Consider the following 26,666-nt stretch of genomic DNA (forward strand, 5'->3'; position numbering starts at 1 on the left):
TCTCTATCAATTTTTTGTTACTGCAGGAGATGACTCAGTCATAGAATATTGCCATTGGATAGTCCAGGGATTTGTGCTTGGGGATGTAGAGGGAAGGGGAAAAGGAGAAGAGGCCAATAATCCAGGTTTTCTGAGATAATGAGAAGGAATCTCTGTGATTTCTCACTTCTTTATGCTTTCTGCTGTGGGCCTGAATTAAAATTTCCTTGCTCCTTGTTTCTGGTAAAGCAGGAACCATGTTCTGCTATAGCTGTGTTGATGCTTCTATGCTCTGTGAGGTCCACGTGTTGTTCTCCCTTTTCCTGTGAATTGTGACCTTTGTTTGTATATTTTTTTCTCTGCTGTAACATCCCATCCCTTATCTAGTCTATTGCTAGATTTTGAAATGCTTTTTATTTCTAAGGGAGGGCTGGCATCATAGAGTCATGGAATGGTTTGGGTTGGAAGGGACCTTAAAACTCATCCTGTTTTACCCCGTGCCATGGGCAGGGACACCTTCCAGTATCCCAGGTTACTCCAAGCCCTGTCCAACCTGGGCTTGGACACCTCTGGGGATTGGGCTTCCACAACTTCTCATCCTCACTGTTTTATAAAACGCAGAGGTTAAATGCTTTCTCTGTGTGGATGCAGCAGCACAGTGGCAAAGCACAGCCTGGGCAGAGGCGATGGGGATGTCTGCCTTGCCCCACTCCTACTCTGGCCTGCTGGTAGGTTACTTTCAGGCTGTTTTTGGGGTGTTAACTGCAGGACGGTCTCAATCATTGCTTGGACTCCACAAGCATTTTGGTACCATAAGTCAGTGAAATGAGTTATGTACCCATGAGAGAAATGTTCAAGTTCCGGTTTAGCACCCACAGCATTATAACTGAACACGTGCAACCCTGGAACTCTGAATGCAATTTAATTTTTTTTTTCATGAAGAGTTCAAGTTTTTAGGTCAGAAATAATAAATGAGGAAAAACCCGGTTGTGCTGTTCCATATAAAAGACCTGTATGCCTAAGCAGCTAACCAGGAGCAAATTTAAACAAACAGTCATATTAGCACATTGTGATAAACTCCACTGGACTGCCTCTCTCATTTTGCTAGCAGAAAGGGTTTTCTTGGTTTAATTTCTAATTTGTAACCTAGTGCAGCCTTCCTGTCTCTTGCAATGTTAATAGATTTGGCACTGAATCAAAAATTGTGGGGCTAAATTTCTGAAAGTCCAGTTTTCTACTTAGGTTCTGAAGTCTAACTTTCTGAAAAGTCTTCTTTTTTCCTATTTAAGCATGAGGAAGGGGAGCTAAGATTTCTGAAATTGCTCTGGGCAGAAGGGTATGCTTTACTTGCAGTACTCAGTTACTAAACTCTTCTGATAGTTTTGCCAAGTTCACTTAAATGATTTTTCTGTTGTAAGAATGCAGTCATAAATTTGTGCAGAGGACAATTCTGCAGAGGAAATCACCCAGGATTTCCTAGGAATTTTTCATGAGAGATTTGTCACTACTGTTTCACGATAACTTGCTCTATCTGGAAGCAGGTTTTTCCCAACAAAAAACCCTACTAAAATCACTGATTTCACATGGTGTGCAGGCTGTTGAGTGAATCCGATAGCACAGTAAGGAGGTATGCAGACTACTTATGGTCCCTGGAATAACAAACAGAGAAATGGAGCAAAGTCTGCTGCTCTGTGTCTCGCTGGGGTAAAGGCAGGTTGGAGCTCACTGCTGTCACTGTGTTAGGAGCACTGCTGATAATTCCCTTGTGTTCCTGGGACAGAGCAGAATCAGAGCAGTTGCAGCATCTGGTAAATCAGAGAAATGTTTAATTTTAACGAAATGAATGTTAACAAAAAGCCTATTGTGGAAGGGTGAAAATCTGTATTATTAGTAAGAGCAAATACTTTCTGATGGCAGCATGGGCACAGTAATTTTGTGTTAAGAGGCTGGAAAGAAAAAATCCCATTTGAGAAGTACTTAAGCTATACTTTGCATATCAAAAGTATCTGCCACACAAAAAAGGTTGAGTTCCCAGATATACATTTAACCAGGAGAGATGTTGAAGTCCCTCTGGACCTGGTTTTTATGTAGCAGGACTGCTGCTGTTGGAATATCCTGACTGTGTTATTGAGAACCAGTGCATTAATTTGTGAGTCACTCCCCCTTTTGTTTCAAAGGGACAAATGTTACCAACCAAGGGTTAGGAAAATCTAAGTCTCCTTGGTTGCCAGGTCTGTGGGCTCCACATCCTCAGTCAAATTTCTGTTTTAATACAGAAAATATGTCAGCTTTGCAGCAAAAATATCACTGTTTTGCACTGGTGTGAGATTCGAAGAAGATTAACTCATACTGAAACTTCTGCACAGCACTTCCGTGCCAAGGCGGGAAAGGAGTGCTATTGTGCAGGGAAGCTTCCAATTAAGCAGAAAAAGGAGTTGGTTTGCTTTTTGAAACAACATTTGACATCTGTGAAATCTATTAGTAGGAAGTTCATCGGTTCATTTGCCTGGTTTCAGTTTGTATCAGCCAGCCAGCACTCGTAGCTTGTGCAGTGAAGTCTCCAACCAGCTGTCATGTATTAAAGATACTGTAAAAGAAAGGCCCATGTCTTGCTTGTCCTGGCTTCAGGGGTCCACTTCACCATTTGTCTCAGGATTTGTTTACACAAGAGCAAGTGAACCTGTGTGCTTCAGATACTGGTGTAACTCAAGAGCAGTAATATTTCTTTACTATTATTTGTTATTATTTTTCCTGGAGGAGACATAGCAGTAATGGGTGCATGTTAAGCAATGAAATGTGAGGTTTCAGCAGTATTTTACTGTACTTTAGAGGTAAATATTGAAATAATACCTTTTAATTAATACTTTATTTAGCTGTGAAATGATAAAACTCTATGGGTGTATTTATTTATTAATTTAATTATTCCCTGGCACAAGACCCTCTTACAAAGCCTTTAGGAAATATAATACTTGGCACTCTGTCTTACCTTGCTTTGTCCATTCCTGAAGTAACTTAGATAATTAAATTCCTTCAGCTGGAGAGCAAGGCCTTTGAGGCATTCCTGGTTTTGTCTGGCTTTACACTCTAAATCTGGAGTTGAAAAGTAACATCTTTTTTGTTTAGTTGGCTCTCCCTCCCCCTCTTGCCACTCTGAAAGTCTGAGGGAGGGTTTTCTGCCCTGGTTTAGGTCAATAATAGAGAAGAGCTTTAATACTTAAAGTAGATTCAAAGTATTTTGCAGTTACGTTGCAGTCACATAGTTTCCAGTGCTGAAAAGCACAAAACTTGCTTAGTTGCCTTTCATCAGAGTTCTTATTTTAATGAATCACTGTAAGTACATAGAGTCAGGCAGTAAATGCATGGCTGTAAGTGGAGGGGAAGCACACCGTGCTTATAATTGTCATTACCCTCTCGGAGTCCCGTGTGCCACCTTTAATAGGTCCGTAGTTCCCGGTATGTCTGTGTTGCCATCACCCCCAAAAACATTTTAAACACAGTCAGGGAGCCTCATGTAGAGAAAAGATGCATTTAAAGACTTCTTGTGAGTGGATGTTTAGTTTGAAGTATGATTTCAGCTTATGGATAAAAACTCTGCGTTTTCACAGAAAAGTAAGGGAGGTGAATAAGGATGTCGAGGTAGTTACTTCGTTACTGGGAAGCAATAATTCTGGAGAACAGTTTACAAACTTACCAGGAAAAGGCAGCAGGAGAAATAATTGGAACACAGTCTTCTCAAGGCATTGAGGTGATAAAGGCTTGTTTGCTAGTATTTGGAGTGGGCATCAGACAGCACAGTTCTTGGAAAACCAACAGAATCTTCTTGCTATTCAGTCGTTACTTCTCTTTGTGCACCCTTCTATTGGATAATGGCCTCCAGATTAGCTGTGCTAAATGTAAAAGCTGCTAATCAATAGCACGAAGGTGTGACCAAAATTGCATCCCACAAGCCTGCAGCTTAAACAAGGAGCTGGAATCGAGTGATTGGACAGGAGTGTAACAAACACATCAAAGCAGCTATTTACCCGGAATGAAGCCAGTAGGAGAAATGAATTCAGGCTGGCTTTAAATAGATACAAAGGTTATTTAAGGTAAAATGTGCTATTGGAGCGGATTCTGTCTGTTGCAAGAGAGGAGCAGACTACGGGTGATTTTGTGGTGAGTGTTTTCATGTCGTCTTTGCTATCAAACTGTGGTGCAGTGACTATTTGAATTCCTGACTGAAAGCTTTCAGCATCTCTAGAGCAGCCAGTTTTCGGAGGAGTAATACCTGCTCATATATGGCCTCCAAAATGTCAGAGATAAGTGGGTGATGTAGTGGGTAAAACACAGTAACTGCATAATTTTAAATACAGCAGGAGTAGAAGGAAAGACTTTAGACTTGGTAAGAAATGTGCTACCTTCTTTCATGTTGTCATCCTGAAACTGAAGATATCATTCCAGAACACTCAGAAACGTGTCAAAGGAAAGGGTTTTGCCTGTTTTCTCAGACAGCGAAAGCAAAACATAAAAGAAAAAAAAAACCCCATGTATTTTTCTACTGCAGTCTCTTTACATATCTCTGTTATGGACATTTTGAAATGATATAAAAGAAGATAATGGCTAATCAGATCCTTTAAGTATAGTGTGGGAGTTTGAAAGGGAAACCACAAACTCTTTATCAATTCTAATGAGCTCGTGTTCAGTGTATTGGAAGAAGAGCCTTATGCCGTGATTTTTTTTTGTTTATTATTACTCCATAATGTTCCTGGTGAGATTTTAGGAATCTTAGTATCTCTTTGAGTACCTCTGCGGCGGCCTTAGATGTGATTTTCATCTCCCATGTGCGAAATAAAAGTTGCAGACTATGGCATACCTTGTGCTGCCCTCCTGGCAGCATTGCAGTCCTGGCAGTGATTTGAGCCACTGACTCAAGAATTGCTTGTGGACATCTGTAAGAGCTCTCTCCCTCCCTCTCCTTCCATTTGAATCTCCAGATGTATTTTGGACTTCACCCTAGACAGACACATGAACTGCTTCGATACAAATGTAGCATTCATTTTGTCCAGCAAGGGAGTAATTGTTTTAAAGCAATTGTAAAAGGCTTTGAAGAGATGTGAAAGATCACAGAACGTGTTTGTTTTTCACAAGATCTGTGCTTCAGTCCACTGAATTCAAACTCAGAAGGTCCCAGCAGGATTTGGCCAAGATTCCGTAATAGGTGATACACTAAAAAGTGTGGATGAGGTCGCTTACATCTGAAATCTGATGATCAAGACCTTGTTGAGCTGGGGCCCTACTTGGTGTAAACATTGGGTAGTGCTTTAAATAGGAAGAGAGTCGATTTAAATTAGGTATATATGGAAGAAGTTCTTCCCTGTGAGGGAGGATGAGGCCCTGGCACAGGTTACCCAGAGATGCTGTGTCTGCCCCATTCCTGAAAGTGTCCAAGGCCAGGTTAGATGGGATTTGGAGCAATCTGGGATAGTGGAAGGTGTCCCTGCCCATGGCAGGGGGTGGAGCTAGATGGGCTTTAAGGTCTCTTCCAACCCAAACCATTCTGGGATTCTGTGATCTAAAGTCCTGATGCCGTAAAGCGCTTGGACAAGTGGCCAGCACAAGTATATGCTCGTGTTCAATTGATTTGCTCAGCAGGACATAAGCAGGTGATTAGAGCTGACTGCCTGCCTGAGACTGCTGGAACAGTCTGACTGTCCTCAACAAATGTTGATATAGCGTATGGTTTTGATAATGTTCCAGAAAACCTGTGTGAGCTCATCAGGGGGTTTTCCTCTAAATAATAATTTTTTTTTAAAAGGTAGGGGTTTTTTTATGGGCCCAATCCCCACTGTCTTAAGGCAAATATGAAGGCTTAGCATAAAAATAAGCTTTGGATGTGTGTGTGAGAGTGTGTGAACACATGGGAGGAAGTGATAGGATAAGGTGTAGGGTTTCTCTTACTTTTTCATCAAACCAGTTTTTTAATTTGTTTTTTGTGGAGTGCAAATTTGCTTGTTTCACTGTTTAATGGTGTAAGATTTTTCTCAAGTTTCAGTACTGCCCAGAGCTTGCAGCCCTGATCCTCACTCGCATGCATTCCCTCCATGTCCCTCTAGCAATGCAAAGCAACCTTTAAAAAGTGCTGTCTGTCAAAATATAACGCAAGCAACAGGTTTGGTTTGAACCAAAGGCCTTAACACCTTTGCTAAGGTCCAATTGTTAATGATCAGTTCTAAATACCCGCATGGATTGGACCTATACTAAAAATAAGTGCAAAACCATAGAAGTAAATACTGCAAAACCACAACTATGGATCTAAATTTTCAGCAGAGCTCATCTTTTATAAAGGATAGAAGCTCTGAGGTGAAGAACTTTCAAGAAAACCAAGGAAGCATTGATCACCTCAAGGAAAGAGCCTCAAATCACTATTGGAGGCTTTGCCCATTGTGCAAAAGAAACGGCCTCTGACTTTAGAAGTGCCGTGTGATGGTGGTGGTGGGGGCTGTACCCATGTGCAATGGTGCTGGTACAGAGTGGGAAAGTGGCCTCTGTGCATCCTCCGATGTGTGTTGACAGCTCTCTCCCTTCCCCTTCCCTTCCAGGTGAACGCCCCTTCCACTGTAACCAATGTGGAGCTTCTTTTACCCAGAAGGGGAACCTGCTGAGGCACATCAAGTTGCACTCTGGGGAGAAACCGTTCAAATGTCCCTTCTGTAGCTACGCCTGCCGGCGGAGGGACGCCCTCACAGGACACCTCAGGACACACTCTGGTGAGCCCACCTTGGCTTCTCCTCACACTTCTTCCTTCCTTTATCACTACCGTCCCAGTGCAGCAGGTAGTGAGAATAAAGTGTAGCTCTGGGTCTGTACCATCCTCTTCAGAGAGTGCAGCTCTCAGCTTTGGGAAAGCCTTGATGTGAATCAGAAAAGTTGTGGTTCAGCCACACCTCTCCTTTTGTGTAACTGAGCTCTTCAGCTGATGCTATCGAATTTCTCTCTCAGTGTCTCCTTGGGTGTATCCCGGCTTCAATGGCAGATTGTTTTGACACTCTGGGCCCCAAAGTGCTGTGAAATTCCAAAGATCACAAAGAATAACTGTGGGCTCTTGGAAGCAGGCTTTGCAGTTCATACCCATTTCTTCATCTAATAAATGCCATATGCTGGTTGAGTTCAAACTTGTTCATCTTTCAAAGCCCTCTAAATTGCATTTTTGATTCAGTTAGATCTTGCTGTTAAGTCCTAGCTCATGGCAGCCACAACACTCACCCTAGAGCTTGAAGGTGGTCAAGAGAGATTGGGTTTCTCTTGCCTTGTTAAGTGATAGGACCATGTCTGTATCAAGTCTATTTGATATAGTTTCTTGATAAGTTGTCAAGAAGTACCTGTCTCATAGCTGTGTGCTGGTAGTCGTGTTGGAGCCCCAGTGATCGGGATCAGCTGTGGTTTTAGTCCCTGTCCCTGCACCAAGAGGCTGCATTCTGCCCACTTGCTCATCTGTGTAGGACTCCTGAGTAAGATCTTAACTTGTTGTGTTTGTATCTCCTGAACGTTCAACTTGTGTGTTCGAGCCATTTATAAGAGGCTATGTTTCATTGTTCAATGAGCAGAGATAATTGGACTGGTTGCAAGTGACAGCATTACAGATTAACTTCTTTGAGGTGTTAGTGAATGTGTGACTCCTGAAACACAGTGGTGGAAGTGCAACTGCAGGCAGAAATCCTGCTTGAATTTCCTGACTCTTTATATGTATTTCTTCTACAGAATCAACCTCACTTTAGTAGGAGTTTCTGTTTTAGGAGCATTGAGTTGGTCTTAGGACATAGAGTTGCTCTGCCATTTCCAAGAATAGGAAAGGGTAAGCTAGTAAGCTTCTTCAAGTAGACTTGGGAGTATGCAGGAAGCTTGATGTAAAATGCTGACAGAAAGCTTGAACTTCCAAGAGAGTAGTAGAGTTGGGACTAGGCTGGGAGAGAATTGCTTGAGCTGGATTTGATTTTAAAGTCAGTAGGGAAAATGTCTGTGGAATGGTGAGCTGCAATTTTCACACATCTGACAATAACTGTAGTTTCAACTGTAAATTTCAAAAGAAAACAGAACACAATACAAATGTTGACAATTAAAACAAAAAGGGAGTTGGGACAAAAAATATCCCACATTACCAAACACAAACATTGCAGTTCAAGACCTTTTCACGATATGAATATAGATTTTGCTACCTAGATACTGCCATTGATAGAGATTGTTCTTCCTGTGTGAAGAGCACATGGCTAATGGTTCTGTGTTTTGCGTGAGGATGAAATGTAAAGATGTGGGATTTTCAGAAGGCACCTAAGCTGCTTAGCACAAGTTCCACTGGAGCTCCTTCCCTAACTGACTTAGCCATGTCCAGCTCTGCTCAGTTTGTTGTTTTAGGCTTTGTTTTCAGTGGAGAAAGTGTCACCCCTCTAAGCACTCAGATCCAGCAGCTTTCAGCAGAGGGCCAGCAGAAACAGACAAGTGCTCCCACAAAACTGTCCAAGGCAATTCGTAGAGTAGCGCTCACAGGTGAAGAGCTGAAACCTGGATTATTGCCCTAAAACCTGGCATCCCCCTGCATGAAGGTGAAGTTCCACTCTGGCCGTGGGCAGGGAAGTTAAGGTGTCTGTCCCTGCCATATAAACAAGCTGGGTTGGCTTATGCACACCTGGATCATGGAAAAGATGGGTAGATGCCCCCCTAGGGACTTTAAACAGTTTCATATCAGTGTGCTATACAAGCATTCTGTGCTTTCATAAAGCACACATCAAAGTCTGTAAGTAGGCCTGGAAGGTAGAGCAGATCCAGCAGCTGCAGCAAAGGTCTTTTCCAACCTGAATGATTCTATGATTCTGTCAATGTTTACATCTTCTGCTGTTTCTGAGCAGAAAAGAGGATATTGGCTAATATATACAAAGAAGAGGTTGAAAACTGTTTTGAAACTTGAAGCCAGTTTCAATCTGGTACACTTAGTGTCTAAATTGAGGTGAGTCTGAATATATTTTTGTTAGAGGAAAGCTTGTCAGATAAGATCAGATCCTCAGCTGATGGAGATTGGAATTACATCCCCTAAGTAAGGGAAGTACTTCTGTTTTGTAGCAGATGAGAATCTGGTGCATGGTTTCATAAATGCAACACCGATTCCCTTTTTTTTTAAATGTATGTATGTATATTCTTTTCCTCCTTAAATAAGAGAGTGCTATTAATAATAAAATAAAATACCGAAGCAAAACCCCTTAATCTTTTCTCCTTCCCAAGAAGGTTTAAACTACTATGGAAGGCAATTTATGCAATAAAGGAATTGAAGAATTCTGTTTTATCTCTTTTTTTTTCCTCTCAGTTAATTTGATTTGTGGATTTGAGAGCACTTTGCTTGTGTCACCACTTAGTGACATCGTCTCACTGCTACTTTTTAGTCAGTTCTTCCTGTGCTTAGTGCAGTTTTCATACAGTACAACAGGAAAGGTAAAAAAATAATGAAATACAGATGCAAACAGAAATTAGCAGAAGCTTCTCTGAGATCTCCGAAATAGCTGATACTTACTAGTAACTTTAAAATAATTACATTTTTTTTCTTTGGATTGATGTTTGTTCATGCTTTTTAAATATTATTTCCTGTTGATTTGAAAATGTTTCTAAGCATCACAGTCTACATTTTGCCTTATCTTCTTGTGCAGAATAATATCTTACTGTGTAAGTGTTCCCAGGCTGAGTGGTTAACAAAATATTGCTTCACATCTGTCATGCTGCTACTGCTGTTTAGCCCTAAATAATTAAGGACTTATCTTGCAGTGATTTACTCCTGCGATTATTTACCTTTTACGGACATACGGAGTTCTGATGAACTTTATGTCTATATTTTCCTCCCACATGCAGCTGCTTTGGTTTCAGGAATATAATGATGCCTTCAGGACATCAGTGGGATAATGCCTGGGGAGAGTTCATGCGCAGACTTACACTAAGAGTGGGCATGTACCTCAAGGTACTTACAGGACTTTCAGGTGTTTTTTTCAGAATTAACTCCATAGTTCCACACCCCAAGTAATAGAAGAGAGGTACAGAGACGGCTTCCAGGATGGGAATGTAAGGACAGGCTGTGGAGTGCTGGGACAGAAGTTTGTAGCCCCCTCCTGCAAGATGCATTGGCCAAATCAGCAGGGATTGGCCTGGATTTTGCTGTTTTAAAGGAAAAAACATCCGGGCAAAGCAATCTGCTGATGGCATTTACAGAGTACCTGCTATCTCACCCTGAGACATGCCTGTCTTCTCAGTCCTCTCTGGACTTGCACAAGGCAATGGCAAAGACAAACTATATGAGAGAAATTCCGCTGTAGACAGTTAATGAACAACCCCAGAAGTTTTAAGGGAGGCAGCTGAATCTGACAGGTCAATCTGATGGTTAAAGCCGTCCAGATGTTGACCTCCATACTTTGAAAGGTATGACAGCTTGATGCTGTTTTACCCCAAAAAGCCAGGCATCCTCAGGTGGGCACATAAACTTAGCAGTTATGTTTTGGCATGGATTTCTCTTGTGTCTAAAATGGAGCTGAGTCAGCCCTCCCCTCATAATGCTGTTGTAAACATAAATGCTCCAACAGTGCTTGAAAAAGTTAAGGCTGCACTGATGAGCAATCTGGAAGAGTCCAGAGCAAACACAGGCACCTCAGTTTTCAGAGCAGGGCTTGGGCAGTAAGTCAGAAATGAGGGATGGGATCACATGCTAAGGAGAAGACAAAAGATGGAATAGGTTTTGACTAAGTGAGAATCATTCATCCATTGCACTAAGTAAGGATGGTCCTGTGTGCAGATTGTTTAGTGCTTAAAAGACTGTCTCGTCGCGTGTCCACACAAACTGTCGACATGAACATTAATTCTGGAGTTTCCTGATTTTTCTTTTTATTTGGCAGCTTCAGTCATGTTCATTACTGTGGGAGTATGTAAATGTTATTCATATAAGAAAGCAGTTTTACTGTCTGTTTCTTCCTTAAAAAGTGGGTAGTCAGATTATTATTTTTTCACAGAAGATTGTCCTCACAATACATTTTAAGATTTGTTTCAAAGCTACTGCTTTTCTGCTTAGAAAGTGTCCCCTCCAAACAGTTTTTTTGCTTTTAAGAAATACTTATTTTTCTTCCCCCTCTTTCTCCTGCATTGCTGCTGCATTTTGTTTGTTTCTGTCCAGCTCTTCAATAGCACTGAACTAATGGTACCCCTTTATTGGCAAAAGAAAAGCAGAAAGCTTTTGTTTTGAAAAGAAAGGCTTAGACAAAACTCCCAAAAGCACAATCTTAGCAAACCATGTACAGTGTGCAAGATAAAAGGCACGTATAATTAAAAAGGAAAATGCCCTGTTCATGGGAACTCTTTCCATGTTTGTTGGTTAGCAAGTCCATCTTTCTCAACCTGGGTGGCAGTGGGCCATCCGAGGTGTCCACACGCCTGGGGTTGAATGGCAGACCTGAGGAGTGCTATCTGTGTGTGCAGCTATGCTCAGAGGTAGAAGGAACTTGTTCCCTAATCCTGATGACATGCCTGCCTCAATATGTGTTTGGGAGAGTCCCACTTCTGAGTGGCTCCGTTTGGCTGAAAAATTGGATGAACAAGCTCTGGAATACACTGTGCTGTGTGTGAGTTCCCAGCTGTCAAAAGCCAGTGAGAATTACTGAAACAGTGGCAAGGATGGTTATTAAGAATAATGAAGTCAATATTTTAAACTGCTCTTTTTCATCTTGGGGGAACTTTTGCCGCTATTAACATCTCCACTCTTAAAAGGCCCAGTATCTGCTCTGTAACCGTGTTTTTGAGAATGGGAATGTCATAATTAGTTGAATCTTGTGATCTGAAGTTCTCATTACACTCTGTACTGGACTGACTCAAACACTGTGAATGGGGAAAAAAATTAAAAGCGGACACATAGGATACTGTCTGTGAAAAATCAAATGTGTATGTGAAGAGGCAAGGGGCTATTTTGCATACAAATCCCATTTCTCCAAATAGGTTAGCAAACAGCATCTTCCCTCAGTTGTGATGAGCTGGTGGGTATTTATTCTGTTGATCTGATACTTAGAGCTCAATTTAATCAGGCAGAGCTGCTCTTCCTCTCAGGTTTTCTTATGCTGTTTCAGTTAAACTCAGTGGAATTACCCTCGTCACAAAATCATTTGGGGTTTTTCTTATCGGGCTGCGGGTTCCAAACCGCTGTGAGCATGTGTGCAATCCTGCAGCAGCTCTGCTTCTCATTAGTGCTTCCAGCACCTAGAGGCCTTCACTCCGTGCTGGAGAGTCTAAAATCTCTGCTATTCTGCTTTCCATTTATTTGTGTGTGCATTTTTAGAAGGTAAGCTCAAAATGTGTACAGGGGTAGGAGTTTGCTATGCCAGGGCTTCATCCCCTGGGGATCCTTGTTTAAAATTTAATCCTCTGTGGAGCCCTCTTGTATCCCATGCTTTGCTAAAGCCCCACCTGGACTTGGAGTGGAGGGGTCATCTTCATCTCCAGAGCACTGCTGTGATAAATACTGATATCTGCTATATGGAAAGATTATCTTTTATGTTCAGAATTATCTCAGTATAGAATCTTGGTCTTTTCTACAGAGCATTATTACCATGGAGAAATCATTAATCAAAGAAATCTTTGATTTAAAGATGCTGTAGGATCTTGATCATTCCAGCAAAAGTACATTTGATCTTTGTTTTCAGGGGAACTTTTGAAAAGATATGGTTCCACCCAAAGCAAGGAGTGTTCACTTTTATATTTTGGACTTTAAAAGTCTTGAAATTCCATAAAGATTCCCTCCTATCTGCTGCAGTTTAGGAATCAGTCTTTAACTGTTTAATGCAGGAAGTCTGCTTCTGACAGATAAAGCAGAGACATGGAAGGAGTGGTCCTGGCAAGCAATGGTAGATGGGCTGTGTACCAACCTCATGAATCCCTCTCTCTCTTAGGGTTGGGTATCAGCTTTTCTACTCTTTCCCCCCGCTCCTGTCTGGAGTGTGTGATTGAGATAGCAGGAGCAGATGCCCTGCAGCTCCCTGTCTCTTGTGGTGCCCCGGTGCAAGCAGGACGTGTCTGTTCTTTTAGTGCCTGGGGGCTCCCTGTATATTGGCTGCATAGGGAAAGACTCCCCCCTCTCCTAAAGATGAGAGATGCCAACACCATGGGAGCATTCTCATTCTTAATGTCAGTTCACAGTGAGATTAGCAGGTGCTAAGATTTATCCTGGTGTCTGTGAGACTGGTCTGGTCCCTCCTGCTGCCTCTCTCAGTGGACCATGGCTTCGCTATGTCTCTGCCAGGTCTACCAGCAAGTCCTCTGCAGTGCTTGGAGGTTACAAGGTTCTTGTTTAGGCAGCATCACCACGGTGTAGGATTCACATGGGGTCATCCCTCATTAGTTGTGACTGGTTCGTTCCTGATTAAATACTCGTGCAAGAATGGAAGTTTGTCTTTGGGATGAAACCGCTGACATCAGTTTTCTGTGTGTCTCCCATCTCCCCTCCATGTTAGCAATTCACATCCTGGCATCATTACCCAGATTCTGTCCCTCTCTGTGTTGCCTCAGGCCACATGGAACGCAAGAAAGCACCTGGTCCTGCTCTTCTGGGCTACAATTTGGAGAGCACACAGGCCCCTCTCCACTGCTGGGTGCTGCCAGTTCCTAGGCCAGCCTTCCTGTTCTGGAGCAGCAAATAAGACAGTGACTTTCTTTTTCCTCTGGGCTTTTATTCTGTCACAGTGCTATATGTGGGATTTCACTGGCATCAAAAAAGCATGAATGTGGTAAGATTTCTGCATATAGAGCAGCAGTGCTTCTAAACACCAGGCCTAACCTGTTTTTTAAACATCCAGAGAGACTGTTTCTGTTGCCTCCCTAGGGAGACAGTTCCACTTCCCATCTGCTTTTTATAGCTGTGACTCTCATCCTGATATTTAACCTTAACTATTCTTTCTTTTGGTGCAGATTATTGCTCTTTTTAGCACTGTCTTTTGTGACTGTGAGTAATTCCTGTGCTCAGTTTACACTATGATAGACTGTAGTCATATGTCTAGCATTGATTCCATTCTAGTCTGTCTTTATTTTCCAATCCTCTCGTCTCTTTTTTATTACTAATTTTGAATGTTTTTGCTACTCTTATTCACTCGTTTATGAGGGACCTAAATTGCAAAGTCATTTGATGCTTTGGAAACCGGGACCGGTACAAATGCAGACCCCTTAACCTTATCTCTGACTTAGCTGCCTGCTAGTAAAATGGAAATAAAGAGCACTTCTCCACCTAGTTGAGATGGTGAGAGGGCAGCACGTGGGAACCACGGCCAGGCACACACGTATTGCTGCAATGAAGGTCATGTAAGTACATCGTAGAGTACTCGGTGCTGCTGGTGCCCCAGCTGCACAGCGCTCTACGTGATCTCCTTAGTTTTACTTAGCCTTTGTGCAGTAGTGAAATGAGATAATTACAAAGTGGAAGGAATAATAACTTTGTATTGTTACCATAACCACTGAGGTATTAGACCCTGATACCAATGTGATTATCTCAGACACAATAGTAAGGTGATTATTAATAATACTAAAGGACTTACTACTTAGCCTGCAATTTTTGTGTCATTTCTTTAAAAACCCCTATCTATTCCATCAGCCCCAAGCCTGTGTGAAGTGGGTATGAGCTGTTGCCTCCTTGTTATCTGTTTTTTTCAGTGATGAGGAAATGAAACAGGAAAACCCCCATGAGACCCAATTTGCAAATTGAGGGACCTAAGCACCTAGGTAGCTTTGTGTGCATCACTTGTCTTTCTGCACCAGAACTGCTGTGGACAGGCTGGCAGGTGGGGCTCGAGAAGCTCAGGAATTTAAAGATCTGTAGTTCTTTGCTCGTTTCAGTTCCAGCTAGAGAAGCCTTGTTTTGCTTGTCACCAGGGATTGTTTCAGAAATCTGGTATTTTTAGGCACAAGTTGGCACATGTACATACAAACCCAGGATTTAAGGTGCAGGTGTTGCGTGTGCAGGGAATTGGGTGTCTCATTGCATTAGGATAAGCTTGCAGGACACAATGCAGCCAGGAGCCCTCCTGCTCCAGAGCCAGCCACCAAAGTATCTGCAGTGGGTTTTGCAGACAGACTCAAGAGGTCACAGAGAACTTTTTTGTGCAATTGAGATGCAAACATGGTTTTGACTTGACCAAGCCACATCTCAACAAAGCCAAGACCATTTCTTGCACATACTCTGAGCAGCAAATACCACAGCAGCTCTAAAGAGGAAACAAATGTTGGGTTCATTTTTCCCCTGAGAAAATTATTTTCAAGGGCAAAAAGCTTCTGCATATCATCTCTGGGGAAAGGAGACCCAACATTTGGAGCTGGCCTTTGTCAGCTCTTGAAGAAGTTTGTGAAACTTTCAGCTTGAGAATGTTTCAGCTTGGAACCCAGCAGTGGTGTGAGGCCTTCTTTCATTGATATCTCAGAGCTGTGTTATGGGGCAGTGTGAAATGGAGAACCGCCCCTGACATTTTTGACAGCATATGTTTTAAGGTGTAAGAGAGGTATTTTTGCCATCTGAAAAGGAAGCCAAGAGAAACTAAAGGGGGACAAAAATAACCCATAACCCACGCCACAGCAGAGTTGAGGAAAGCTGCTACTGATACCATTCTCCCAAGCTCTCAGCAGCCTGTAATTATGAATTGGCTTACAGCTAAGATATTGATGGATATCACTCAAGAAGGAAAATGAGAATGTCTAGATTTTTTTACAGTGAACCTGTACTGAACTCTAGGTGACTTTCCTCCTATTTATAACCCTGTGTGAAGTTCAAGGAAACTTGTCCTGGAGGTTTCCCATGAGAGGGAACTGTGTTTTTACCTGACTAAAGCTCTCTGGATATTTTCCCATTTTTTATTTGATCTAAGTGTGAACTTTCTCCACCCTCTGCCCCTCCTTCCTTTCTGGAGTGGTTAGAGAGGTTGATTGCAGCCAGGATTACACAAGAGATGCCAGTTGCACACATGTTTTGCATAACTGTGCTGTGTTGATTTCAGACAGGGTGCCCCAAGTTCCTTCCCTGCCTTGCAACAGCGAATCAAGATCTCTATCTTCATTCCTGAAGCTGGAGAAATGCTGGTGAGGCCCTGGGTATTGAACTTTTGACAAAGAGCACCTGGTTTGGATACTGCCCAGCCACACAGAGCTATCCCTTTGGAAGAGCCTCTACTTACAGGTTGTTTGGGCTCTTTGTATCAAAGGTGCTAGAGTTGTTCTGCCTCTGGGAAGTGCTGCAAGTGATGAGCGCTGGCTGCTCTGTGTTAAAGGAATGTGCCCCTGAAGCGCATGTCCTTTTCTTCTATTCCTGCAAGAGGCATAAATGTTCTTATGTGCTCTGAGACAGTCAAGGACCTCTCTTGGTGACTTTCCTGACTGGAAAATTAAGACAGGCTCATCCCAGTGTTCATTTTGGGGCTAGTTCAGTGTGGCTTTTGTCTTTAGAAGCAATGAGGTCTGCTTGATTTCAGTGAGAATTAGGGGCTTTGTCAGCCTAAGCCTTAGCCTGTGTTCTGGTTCCTTTTGCCAGGAATTAGGTACTTTCTCCCTTCTGCCTCATTTATTTGGAGTGCAAGTCAAGACCAAACTGCATTGGGCTTTGAGCAACCTGGTCTAGTGAAAGGTGTCCCTGCCCATGGTACGAGGGTTGAAACGAGATGATTTTCCATCCCAAACCATTCTATGATTTTGTGGCAGCAGCACAGGGTCCCCCTCAGCCAACCAGAAGTGGGGCTGTTCCTAACAGGGGCTGCCTTCTGGGATAGAGCTGGCCTCAAAGGTAGCCAGAGCCCAGGTGATTTAAGGGCTTCAAGGTCTTTCTAAAAAATAAATCACATGCAAAAAACACACTGCAGATAATCCGATGTTGAGGTTTTTATATAGAGAAGTGACATGGGCCATAGACTTTCTCTCACTTGGATACCCTTCATGTGCCTGCATTTTGCTTGTTTCCTTGGAGACAGTGTCTTGTCTGAGAGCAGTTAGCCTTGGCTAGGAAAGGCCTGACATTTCTGGTTTGTGGGATAAAGCTGTGCTGATGAATTTTCCAACAACCACAGAGGCAGGATTTGGTACAAACATAAGCAGTTCTGAATAGGGTTATCATGTGGCCATCTCTAATACCCCTCTGGGGACACCACTGGAAAGTCCCTGGTGTGAGAGCAGGGTTCAAAGATCCTCGAGGAGAGCCCAGCGATCCCTGTCCCTCGGGTATCAGAAACGTTTGAGAAATTTCTCCCTTCTCTTTCCTTCTTCCAAAGAGCTGAGTCAGCTGGACTGGCATGTCTGGAACTCTGTGGCACCGGAGCAGGCAGGCTGCCAGCAGCATTACACACCGCATCCAAAGGAACACGTCACTCCTCTCTCTCTCCTTTTTTTTCCCTTTGCAATCCCCACCCTCTCCCTTTTATTTTTCCTTGTTGATCCGTGTAGGTGAGTCAGAGAAACCTGCTCATCCACAGCCTGTTCCTTCTTGCCAAATCCTGGAGCAGCACTCCCAGTTCTTGTTGGGTGTCAGGAATAGGTTATGAAAACAAAAACTAATACAGTCAGTGTACTGGGTACGGAGCCCATAGTGTAAATGCAGACTGAATGTGCCACTTAGAATGTCTTCCTAACAGAAGGAATCTCTTTTATACGAGACACGTTATTCTGTGGTTCATATGTAATATTAGTTTTATTCCTATAAAACACCAGGATGGAACAGGGAAATTATTTAAGGCATAAGTTGGAGAACATTTAGGGAGAAAATCCATCTTAATTCCACTGAATTTTGAAACAACGGAAGAGTGGAAAATTTCCAGTAGGAAAATAGGTGGTTTACGGAAGTGGTTTTGGCTGATGTTTTGGTATCAATTGTAGTTTTACTAATCTGAAGAAATTCCATGGATATTGCCACAATTCTTCAGAGTTTACACTATTGATGAGTTTCTGGCCCCAGTAATTAAAACATTGCGAATCTGGATTCCCATATCAAATAAGAGTGCAAGGTGATAAATTGTCCTTTTTATTTACCTTACAATATTTATTTCACGAGTGGGAAGGGAGTGAGTGAGCAAACATGCAAGTTAACTTCTCCTCTTTGGTCAGCTGACTCTAGGAGCTGGGAGCTGAAGGAAAGCACAGTGTGGTGTCTGACTTGGGGTGAAACTGCAGGTGTCGGTAATGCTGTGGGGTAAGGAGTATCTCTCTATCCATAGCTACATTTCCATCAGGCAGCATCAAAGCCTTGTTTTTGGCATCTTGTGTTGGAATGAAGCCGTTCAGCTGCAAAGAACAGATCATTCACCAGGAAAAGTGCTTTGTTGGACTTTTACGTGCCATAGTAAAATGTCTGTGTTAGCTATATTGTGAAAAATGTATCCATTATGTTCACATGGTCTTCTACAAGCAGTGTGTTTGTTCCAAAGGCTAAAAATGAGCCAACTTTGAGAGGCTGCAAGTACAGTTCTGGTTGAGAAGCACAAGATTTCTGCCTTGATCAGCATGGAGTGCTGGAGTACAGGCCCTGGGACAGGATCACACCTTGGTGAAGAGAAGGGAAAGGCTATTTTGTGTCAGGTGATAGGTAACTCTTGGTGAGATACAGTTATTTCTCAGAGTTCAAGCCCAAGACAAGAGGAGAGGAAGGTTTGCTGCCCAGCCACCTTCAGCTGGGGAGGAACCCAGAAGGCCAACAAAAAGGGACTTGACAAAGGCAAGACATCAGTGTCACAGGTGAGAATGAACCCAGATGTTCTAAATTCCCATCTGCTGACTCAGTTACAAGACTTTCCACACAAATTAAAAGAGTAGATGTAAGAAAATGATAAAGATTTTTTTTTCTTCCGGGTATTGAGGAACAAGAAAATTTACATCCTTTCACTCTTGATTCAGACTTCTGGGTGAAATCACCTATTTCAAAGAGCCTAGTGGAACCTTCAGTATGACTTTTTTTTTTTTTTTTTTTTTTTCCATCAGGGAATGTAGTTAAATATATTCAGAGTTTCCTTAATTCCCTGCTTTTACAGGAAACATTTTTAAAGTATTTCTGGATGCTTAGAGAGCTATATTCTGTTGTCCAGCTTTTCTGTCTTTACTTTCAGCCTAAGCAGTTGCTTTTTCTTCCCTTCTTTTCTTTTTCTTCCTTTTGGTTTAATTTCACACCCATATTTAATTCCCTTTCATTTTGTCTACCTCCCTTTCAGTCACAATTAGCCTCTGAATCTATCCAGGACTTGTAGTTCAAAGCTAATTGCACCAAAAAGGAAACATCCTAAACCCCCAAATCTTTCCTTCCTCCCTCCCTTTCTAGTCATTCTCTTTACTAAACAAACCTAAAAAATCCTAGGTATTAAGAAGTATTCTGAAATTGTTGTTGTTTATTTTTTGTATTGAAACAAACAAGCAACCATCCCCTCCAAACAAACGAAAAAACCCCACACAAACCCAAAACAACAAAAATCACAAAAAACAAAACAAAACAAAACCAAACAAAAAAAACAAAGAAACCAAAACAACTAGGAAAAATATTGAGAGTAACAGGAATTGCAGAATTCTATTACCTAGAAAAGATTAATGTAGCTTCAATAGGAGACCTAGACACTTGATGTAGAGGTTTGTGCTAGAGCAGAAGCTGTCCAGTATCTCAGATTCCTCTCTTAAAGTTCCCCATCATCCTTTAAAAGATGATGTTAACCTTTACTGTTAACTTTGTTGTGCTGAGAATTGTTTTTGTACAAAATGGTCATGACTTCCTCCTGCCAAATACTGCAGTTAATTTTGAACATGGAGCGGTAAAGACCACTGGTGTCGGTGAGAAAAGTCCCACCTTTGTTTTGAGCTGCTCTGCATCGTTGGCAATAAACACACGTGTTGTGAGGCAGAGAGCTAGAGGAGGGGATGGGAAGGCTGCACAGGTGGAAGGAGGCAGTCAGCTCTCTGCTGTTTGACCTCATTTGACACTGGTGCAAGACATGGCAAAACCACATGCCTGAACAGCAGATGGGGGTAACACGGAGGCATGGGCCACACTACTTCCTGGGCAGTTAGAAAAGTGTGAATAACAACTTTCATGTCCCAAAGGAGCCCATTAGTTTCACAGCCTGACCTGCTTTTGGAAGCAAGATTCCCTTCACTGTTGGCCTTGATCAAAATAAGTGAAAACTCCCAACATCAGTGGTTGGGAAAAGAAGAGGAGCTGTCAGTATTACTCTTCCCAAGTTGCTGTTATCTTTGTGACAGCTTGGTCTTAATAGTCTGTTTCCAAAACTTTGTTTCTGACAGTGACAAGAAAAGGGAAAACTTACAGGAAGGGAGTGTGTTCTTCTTACCTGCTAATACAAGACATAAAACTGAAAGATGCCAGGTGCTAAAAGATGCTTTTTCTTACACAGGAGCATGTAGTGGGAACAGGGGAACTCATTGCCATGGGATGAGAAGAAATGAGTTAAGGGCTTGCTCAGTGATTTTATGCAGGAGAAAACTTACCTAGTGTTATAGTGAAAGCTTAACATGGTGTGTTCTCTCTATCTCCTGTTGTTTATATAGTATAGGATACCTGGTAGCACTTTGTTTGGCACTGCCTGCTCCAAATAATTCTTCTATTCTGTTAGCTTTATAATGCTCTGGGACTTCTGCAGGATATGCAGAGGGGCTGCACTTGGAATAAATGCAAACTGCACACAGCTGATATGAACTGGCTTCAGGATATTGCTTCCATAGACAAATCTGGCCCAACATCTACATTTGTTTTACCCAAAGAGGAAACAAAAACCCCCAAACAAAAGCACTTGTGGAGGGAGTGTTTGTCCAGCAGCATTCCTGATCTGCACCGAGGTACCCACACCCTGCGCTGCCCCTGGGAGCTGTTCCTCCCCACCTGCAGTTGGAGCTCGGCTTGCGATGGCACGTGGATCTCCAGGCACCTCCTGACATTCCTGCTGAGCTGTGGCACTGACAGGGAGTGGACAGGACAGGGCAGAGAGGAACAACATCCAACCTAAACTTGTTTTCATTTTACCTGCTCACTCTGTTGTTGGGGCAGGGTTAAAATGAAGAGAAGCCAACGAGCACATTTTGGAAGATTTGCCTTGTGAACTAATTAACACTCCACTTATCAAGTCAACTTTATATAATGTTAAAGGTCTGAAGTGGAGTGGAAAGTACAGCACTGGTACACAGAGTTAAGCTTTAAGCTCTTTCTTCAGCCCGTTCCCACCCACATCCAGATAGCGTGGAGACATTGCAGGGTGGAGGCTCCTTTCCAGAGTCACCTGTTGTGTTCCTTGGAGGGCCTCTATCCCTTTAAAAGTAAGTGATGGTAAACCTGGCTGCTTTTGTCACTTTGAAACCATCCAGGTGATAAAACACCAGTTATTTTATGGACTTCCTGGTTTGTGTTAGTTCATCTCAGCATCAGAGTGCAATCTAAACAGAGTCCTTTTCTAATATTATTGAAGCATTTCAGAATCCATGTAGAATTCCTGGGAACCCCACCAGTGCTGGGGCTCTAGACCTTCTGGGACATGTTGGCGTGAGACTTGGACAGTTGCATTCAGGTCAGTGGCCTCGCAGCATTAAGTGCAGAACATGTACACTTGAAATTTTCAAATATATGTGGGGAGGGAAATCAGAATGCTTCACTGGCATTAATGTAAACTAAAAATTGAGTGTCAGGTTCCTTTAGCCAGGTGTGAATGAAGGAAACAGTTAAACCCTGAGAAATTCATGAGGAGAGCTTCTATGTAGTGCAATGTATGTTTCTTGCAACATAGAATTGGAGCACGTACCCATGAATTTCATCTCTTTCAAAACTAAATGCAACATTATTGTCCCTATCAGTGTTCTCCTTGATTTGGTGCTTAATTTATTTGCATGTTTTCACATAGGTACAATTTCCTTTGTTTTTCACACATACACAGATACAACATACAAACCTGCAAAGTGAACGGTCTTCCGTGCTGCACAAAGGAGAAAAATGGAGTGTAAAATTCTTGCTTTTTCTATTTTAATGGGTGCTGCAGGATTGTGGCAGGAGCCATGTGACTATCTGGACAATTTGGAAGATTTCAGTAATTCTGTGACTGTGCCAGTGAAACAGGAGTGAATTTGTTTGTTTGTTTGTTTGTTAAACTTCTGGCACAAAAAGGGCACCTATTTATTTATAACCCTGGTGACAGATTGAAACATTGTTTTATCTGTAAAATTCTGCAGATCAGTAAATGAATCATATTATATAACACAGCCACCAGTAGCTGCAAAATAAATTGAAACACCTATTAAAGTAATAACAGGCTGCAGGTAGAACCTCTTGAAGGTACAGATAAGGACCCAACCCCTTAGATGCTGTACCTGAGCACTGATATTTACAGATTTACTCTAGATTCTGGCTGTGTGGTTACTATAGACAGGATATGGATAGGGAAAGTTTCTCTTGACTAGTGCATTTACTTCTAGCCAAGCTGTAGCATGGATGAAGTCCTCAGGGTTTATGTGTAAGCTGGTGTTTAGCACTGCTTGCTGTGGAATATCGAGGGAGAACTGAACACTGGTACAGTACTCACTGCTTGCTGCTTATTTGACAGTGCTGTAAACAACTGGCAGGTAGATACAGGTGTCAAGCTGCTGGTCTGTGCCCTGGAGGTGTTTATAGGAGAGGCAGGCGTGTCTAGAAAACACCGGGGTTGGAGGTGCGATGTTTTGCTGTTGTTTCACTGAGTGCTGATGTACCACAAGGACCCAGCTGTGTTTCGCTGCCAGCTGTAATAGGACATGGTAGCTGTTGACAGAAATCACTTATCATTGACTACCACTGGGCGAAAAGTCAGGACAAGATGTTTTTCATTTGCTGAGAACCCCACAAAACGTTGTGGCTGTTGAACAGCCACATACGTATCAATAGGCAATTGATAATAATGTTGAATCGGAGGCATTGGGCCACGAGGTCATGAAGTCAGTCGAGTGCTCAATTGTGAGCTCCAAGTCAAGAAAGTACCAGTTGCCCAAAGACCTGTTTGTAGGCTTCTCCTCTTGTACTGCTGCAGTTTGAGTTTTGAACCTTTTGAGGTGTCCAGAAACCTCATTAAGCGCAAATCTACTTCTGTGATCTCCTCTACTGCATGATCTAGTGAGCCAGCCTTTTACCATATGGCCTCATGAACCCTAATACATGGCCCAAAATATGTTAATCTAAAAGGTCCTTGTAAAATGGAGACATCAGAATTCTGTGAGGTCCAGAAATATATCTGCATCCCTTGAAACATACTGCAGATATTACTGCCTGCTCTTGGACTGGGAAGATAGAAAGAAAAAATTAATGTGAAGTTTTCATAATGTGACTAGAGATTTTGTTCTTTTTGAAAATCAGATTGCTTTAGGATGTCGCAGGTTGGGCCCTCAGGAGAGGATGCACTTGACACTGGGTGTCTCCAGTCCGTGTGTTTGTGTGCTCTAGCAGCCTGAAGCTTTATTTTAGATGTTTACATGTTGTGACTACTGCATGCAGGTTGTCTTGGACAATCTTGGGCTGGGTGTGGAACTTGACCTTATTTCTGAACTCCAGTATATACAGGTATTCTGTGTGTGTGTGTGTGTGTGTGCAATCTCACAGGCAAAAAAAAAAAAAAAAAAGGCAGTGCATCAAAGAGCCCCCATGAATTTCAATTAACACATTTACAGTCATTAAGCACAGCAGTGAGATACAGCTTCGGAGTGGGAGGCAGTTCCCTTTGCAAAGCTACGTGCTGCTCAGAGCCAGCATGGGCTTAGGTCTCACTCTAATTTTTTTTGTGATTAGTTCGTTCAGGGGTCTGTTATTCATGTAAATATTTTTGTGTGTGAGGCTTTGAGCCAGGCAGCTCTAGACAAGCCGAGGTGCACTGTTTAATTACAGTAGCGAGGCACAGCCGCCCTGTTGCGTCTCCACGGCCTCAGCCCTCCTGCTGGAGCCTCAGCTCTGCCACAGCCTTCTGTGGCTCTCACAACTGCATCCCTGGCATGGGGAACTGGAGGTGAGAAGGACAACAGCAGCTGTTATAGCTACCTTTCTGCAACTATTGCACCCTCTCTTTTTTGTCCCATGTGGGGTAAAGGTCGCCAAGCTCAGGGTGTTTGACATCCCCCTGTGCTCACTCTTTCCCAATCTGAAAGGACTCCATGTAGCACATAGCCTTACAATGCCACATGTTGTTTTATTTCTGATTTGATTTTCTTATTGTTCCTCTGCTCTGTGCCATCCTAAGTATCTCCTCCTGCTCTTTAATGTTCACTCCCATATCTAATATAATCACAGTGTATTATTAAGTCCTTAATTTCTCAGTAGAGGTACCGGTGCTATTTTTCTGTGTCTCCCTACTTGTGAGTGCTCCACAAAATTAGCCTCTGTGCATCTGGCAAAGTGCACGAGTTCATTTACATGCTGTGAAGAAGGGAATTATTACCTTAATCATAAGTATGAATAATTGAAGCCCAGGAAATCGGAATAACTTGCCTGCAGTCACAAATTTGTAGTGTAACCAAGAGTTGAACCCTACGCTCCCTAGTCCCAACCCAACGCCTTAATCACATCTCCTACCTCTGTGTTAAAGCTGATTGTGCTCTGATAAGTCCCATTCAAGGCAAAGGGCTGCCTTGTAGGCAATGTGTGACTGCAGAACAGTTCCCTTCACTCAGGCACATTTCAGTTTTAGGGAAGAAAATTAGTGAGTTAATAAAGTGTATGGTTATGATGGGGGACTCCACAGGCTCACTGATATGTTGAGATGCTCAAATGCATCCAGAAAAGGGCAACAAGGCTGGTGGAGGGTCTAAAACACGAGACCTAGGAGAAGCGGTTGAAAGTGCTGGAGTTGTTTAGCCTGGAGAAAAGGAGGCACAAGGGAGACCTTATCACTCTCTAGAACTCCCTGAAAGGAGGCTGTAGTCAGTTAGAGATTGGTCTCTTCTCTCAGGCAACCACTGACAGGATGAGAGGACACAGCCTTAAACTGTGCCAGAGGAAGTTCAGGCTGGACATCAGGAAAAATTTCTTCATGGAAAGAGTGATTGGGCATTGGAATGGGCTGCCAAGAGAGGTGGTGGAATCACTGTCCCTGGAGGTGTTTAAAGAAAGACTGGACGTGGCATTCGGTGCCATGGTTTAGTTGATAAGGTGGTGTTAGGTCATAGGTTGGACTTGATGATCTCAAAGGTCTTTTCAACCTCGTTCATTCTGTGATTCTGTGAAGTATCAGCTCAAAGGAACATTTTAACTTCAACACTGCTTCAGAAAGATTCAGTCAGAGAGTGCTGATGTTTGCTCCAGCTCCAGATTGCTAGGGGCTGAGCAGGAGTTCAAATTTTACAGAAGTAAGTCCCACTCAGTGTGCTGCTGTCAGAGGGTCTCTTGGTCAAAAGTAGCTACATTAGATGGCCATACAGTGCAAAAATCCTGGCTGGCTCCAGTCTGGCTAGGGCAATAGAGCAAAAGGAAAGGAAATCTGAGGCAAAGCCTCTGTTCCTTGGACTGAACCGGCCCACATCACACGGGCAGCAATGCCCGGCCCTGCCTGAGCAGGAGGTGTGAGTGCTCGAGCTGTGGCCAGGACCTGGGACATGAGCAAATGGACAGGGAGGAATTCTGCATTGCATTGCTGCAGAGGACAATGTGCTGCCCAAAACAGGGAGTATTGTCTCAGTGCTCTTATGGGAGGCAGGATTTTAGCTCACTAAAGTGCACTGTAGCCCTGAACCCGTTCCATAAGCCTGTCTCACTTTATATGCTTGTGGCAAGGTGGTACCTGGGATGCCTTGTTGTTTCCCTTTGACTTACTTTATATTCTGCTATGCACTCGCATCTCTTTTGAGAGCAAAATGCTGTGTGAATGCCTTGCGGGCTCTTTCTCTGTCACTGACCTTTTTTTATGACTTTAAAGAAGTTTCCCTAGGCCCAAGTCTGCTTTCTGTCTTGAATATTGACCTTAGAGTTACACCATCTCATTGTCACTGCATGCAGACTTCTCAGCTATCAAAGTTCACCCACAGGACTCAAAGTATTCCTAACTCAGAAACACTTTGCTTTTATGTCCTCCTCCTCTTTCCCCTCCTCCCTCCACATGAGCATTTTAATTTCACAAGCAAAATACGTTTTGCTGTGAATTTCGACGAGTGGTTCACCTGTTTCCAGGGTAAAAATTGTACTTCAAATTTAAATGTCTTTTTCACTGTGACTGTCATAATATTTTCCATTTGAGGCTGAGATTCCACTGTGGGTTTTCTGTGCCATGTTGTCATCTGTCCAAATCTGAGCTTAAATGCGTGGAAATTCTGACATTTCAGTAAGAAATATAAAACGGGTTTTTTTATGTTCTTCAAGTTAGCTGTTTCATAGGTGTGGCCACTGGGTTTTGCCCAGCGCTCTGGTCTTTCCCAGTTCAACAACAGAGCGAAGATTTCTTAAGTTTTTGGGCTTGTTTGCATTGACTGTGCCATGTCATTTTTGTGAGAATAAAGTGATGGTGATTCTTTATCTGACTGTTGATCCTGAAGGGGTGATATGGTAATAATGACCCCCAAACCAGGGATTTCCAACCTGACTTTGCTTGGCAAGCGGTGGTTGCGTGTGATGCCGAATGTGGTGTCTGTGTACGTGAGGATCTTGGAGAAGGCAGCTTCAAATCAAGCAAACTTGGAGCAGTTTCACAGTGGAGATC

The 26,666-nt window shown here is 42.8% G+C and overlaps 1 protein-coding gene across 12 annotated transcripts in view; it reads left to right on the forward strand.

The window, feature by feature from the left end:
• Nucleotides 1-26,666, forward strand: part of IKZF2 (IKAROS family zinc finger 2) — a 147,563-nt gene that overhangs the window by 94,624 nt on the left and 26,273 nt on the right. For 11 of the 12 annotated variants that reach the window (XM_069021777.1, XM_069021776.1, XM_069021779.1 and 8 more), the window contains one exon: nucleotides 6,558-6,725. The exons of the other annotated variant lie outside the window; for it this stretch is intronic. In XM_069021777.1, the coding sequence (XP_068877878.1) occupies nucleotides 6,558-6,725 (168 nt within the window). The remainder of the gene's footprint in view (nucleotides 1-6,557; nucleotides 6,726-26,666) is intronic. 12 annotated transcript variants of the gene reach the window in all.

The sequence above is a fragment of the Aphelocoma coerulescens genome, chromosome 7, assembly GCF_041296385.1.
Source record: "Aphelocoma coerulescens isolate FSJ_1873_10779 chromosome 7, UR_Acoe_1.0, whole genome shotgun sequence".
Classification (NCBI taxonomy): domain Eukaryota; kingdom Metazoa; phylum Chordata; class Aves; order Passeriformes; family Corvidae; genus Aphelocoma; species Aphelocoma coerulescens.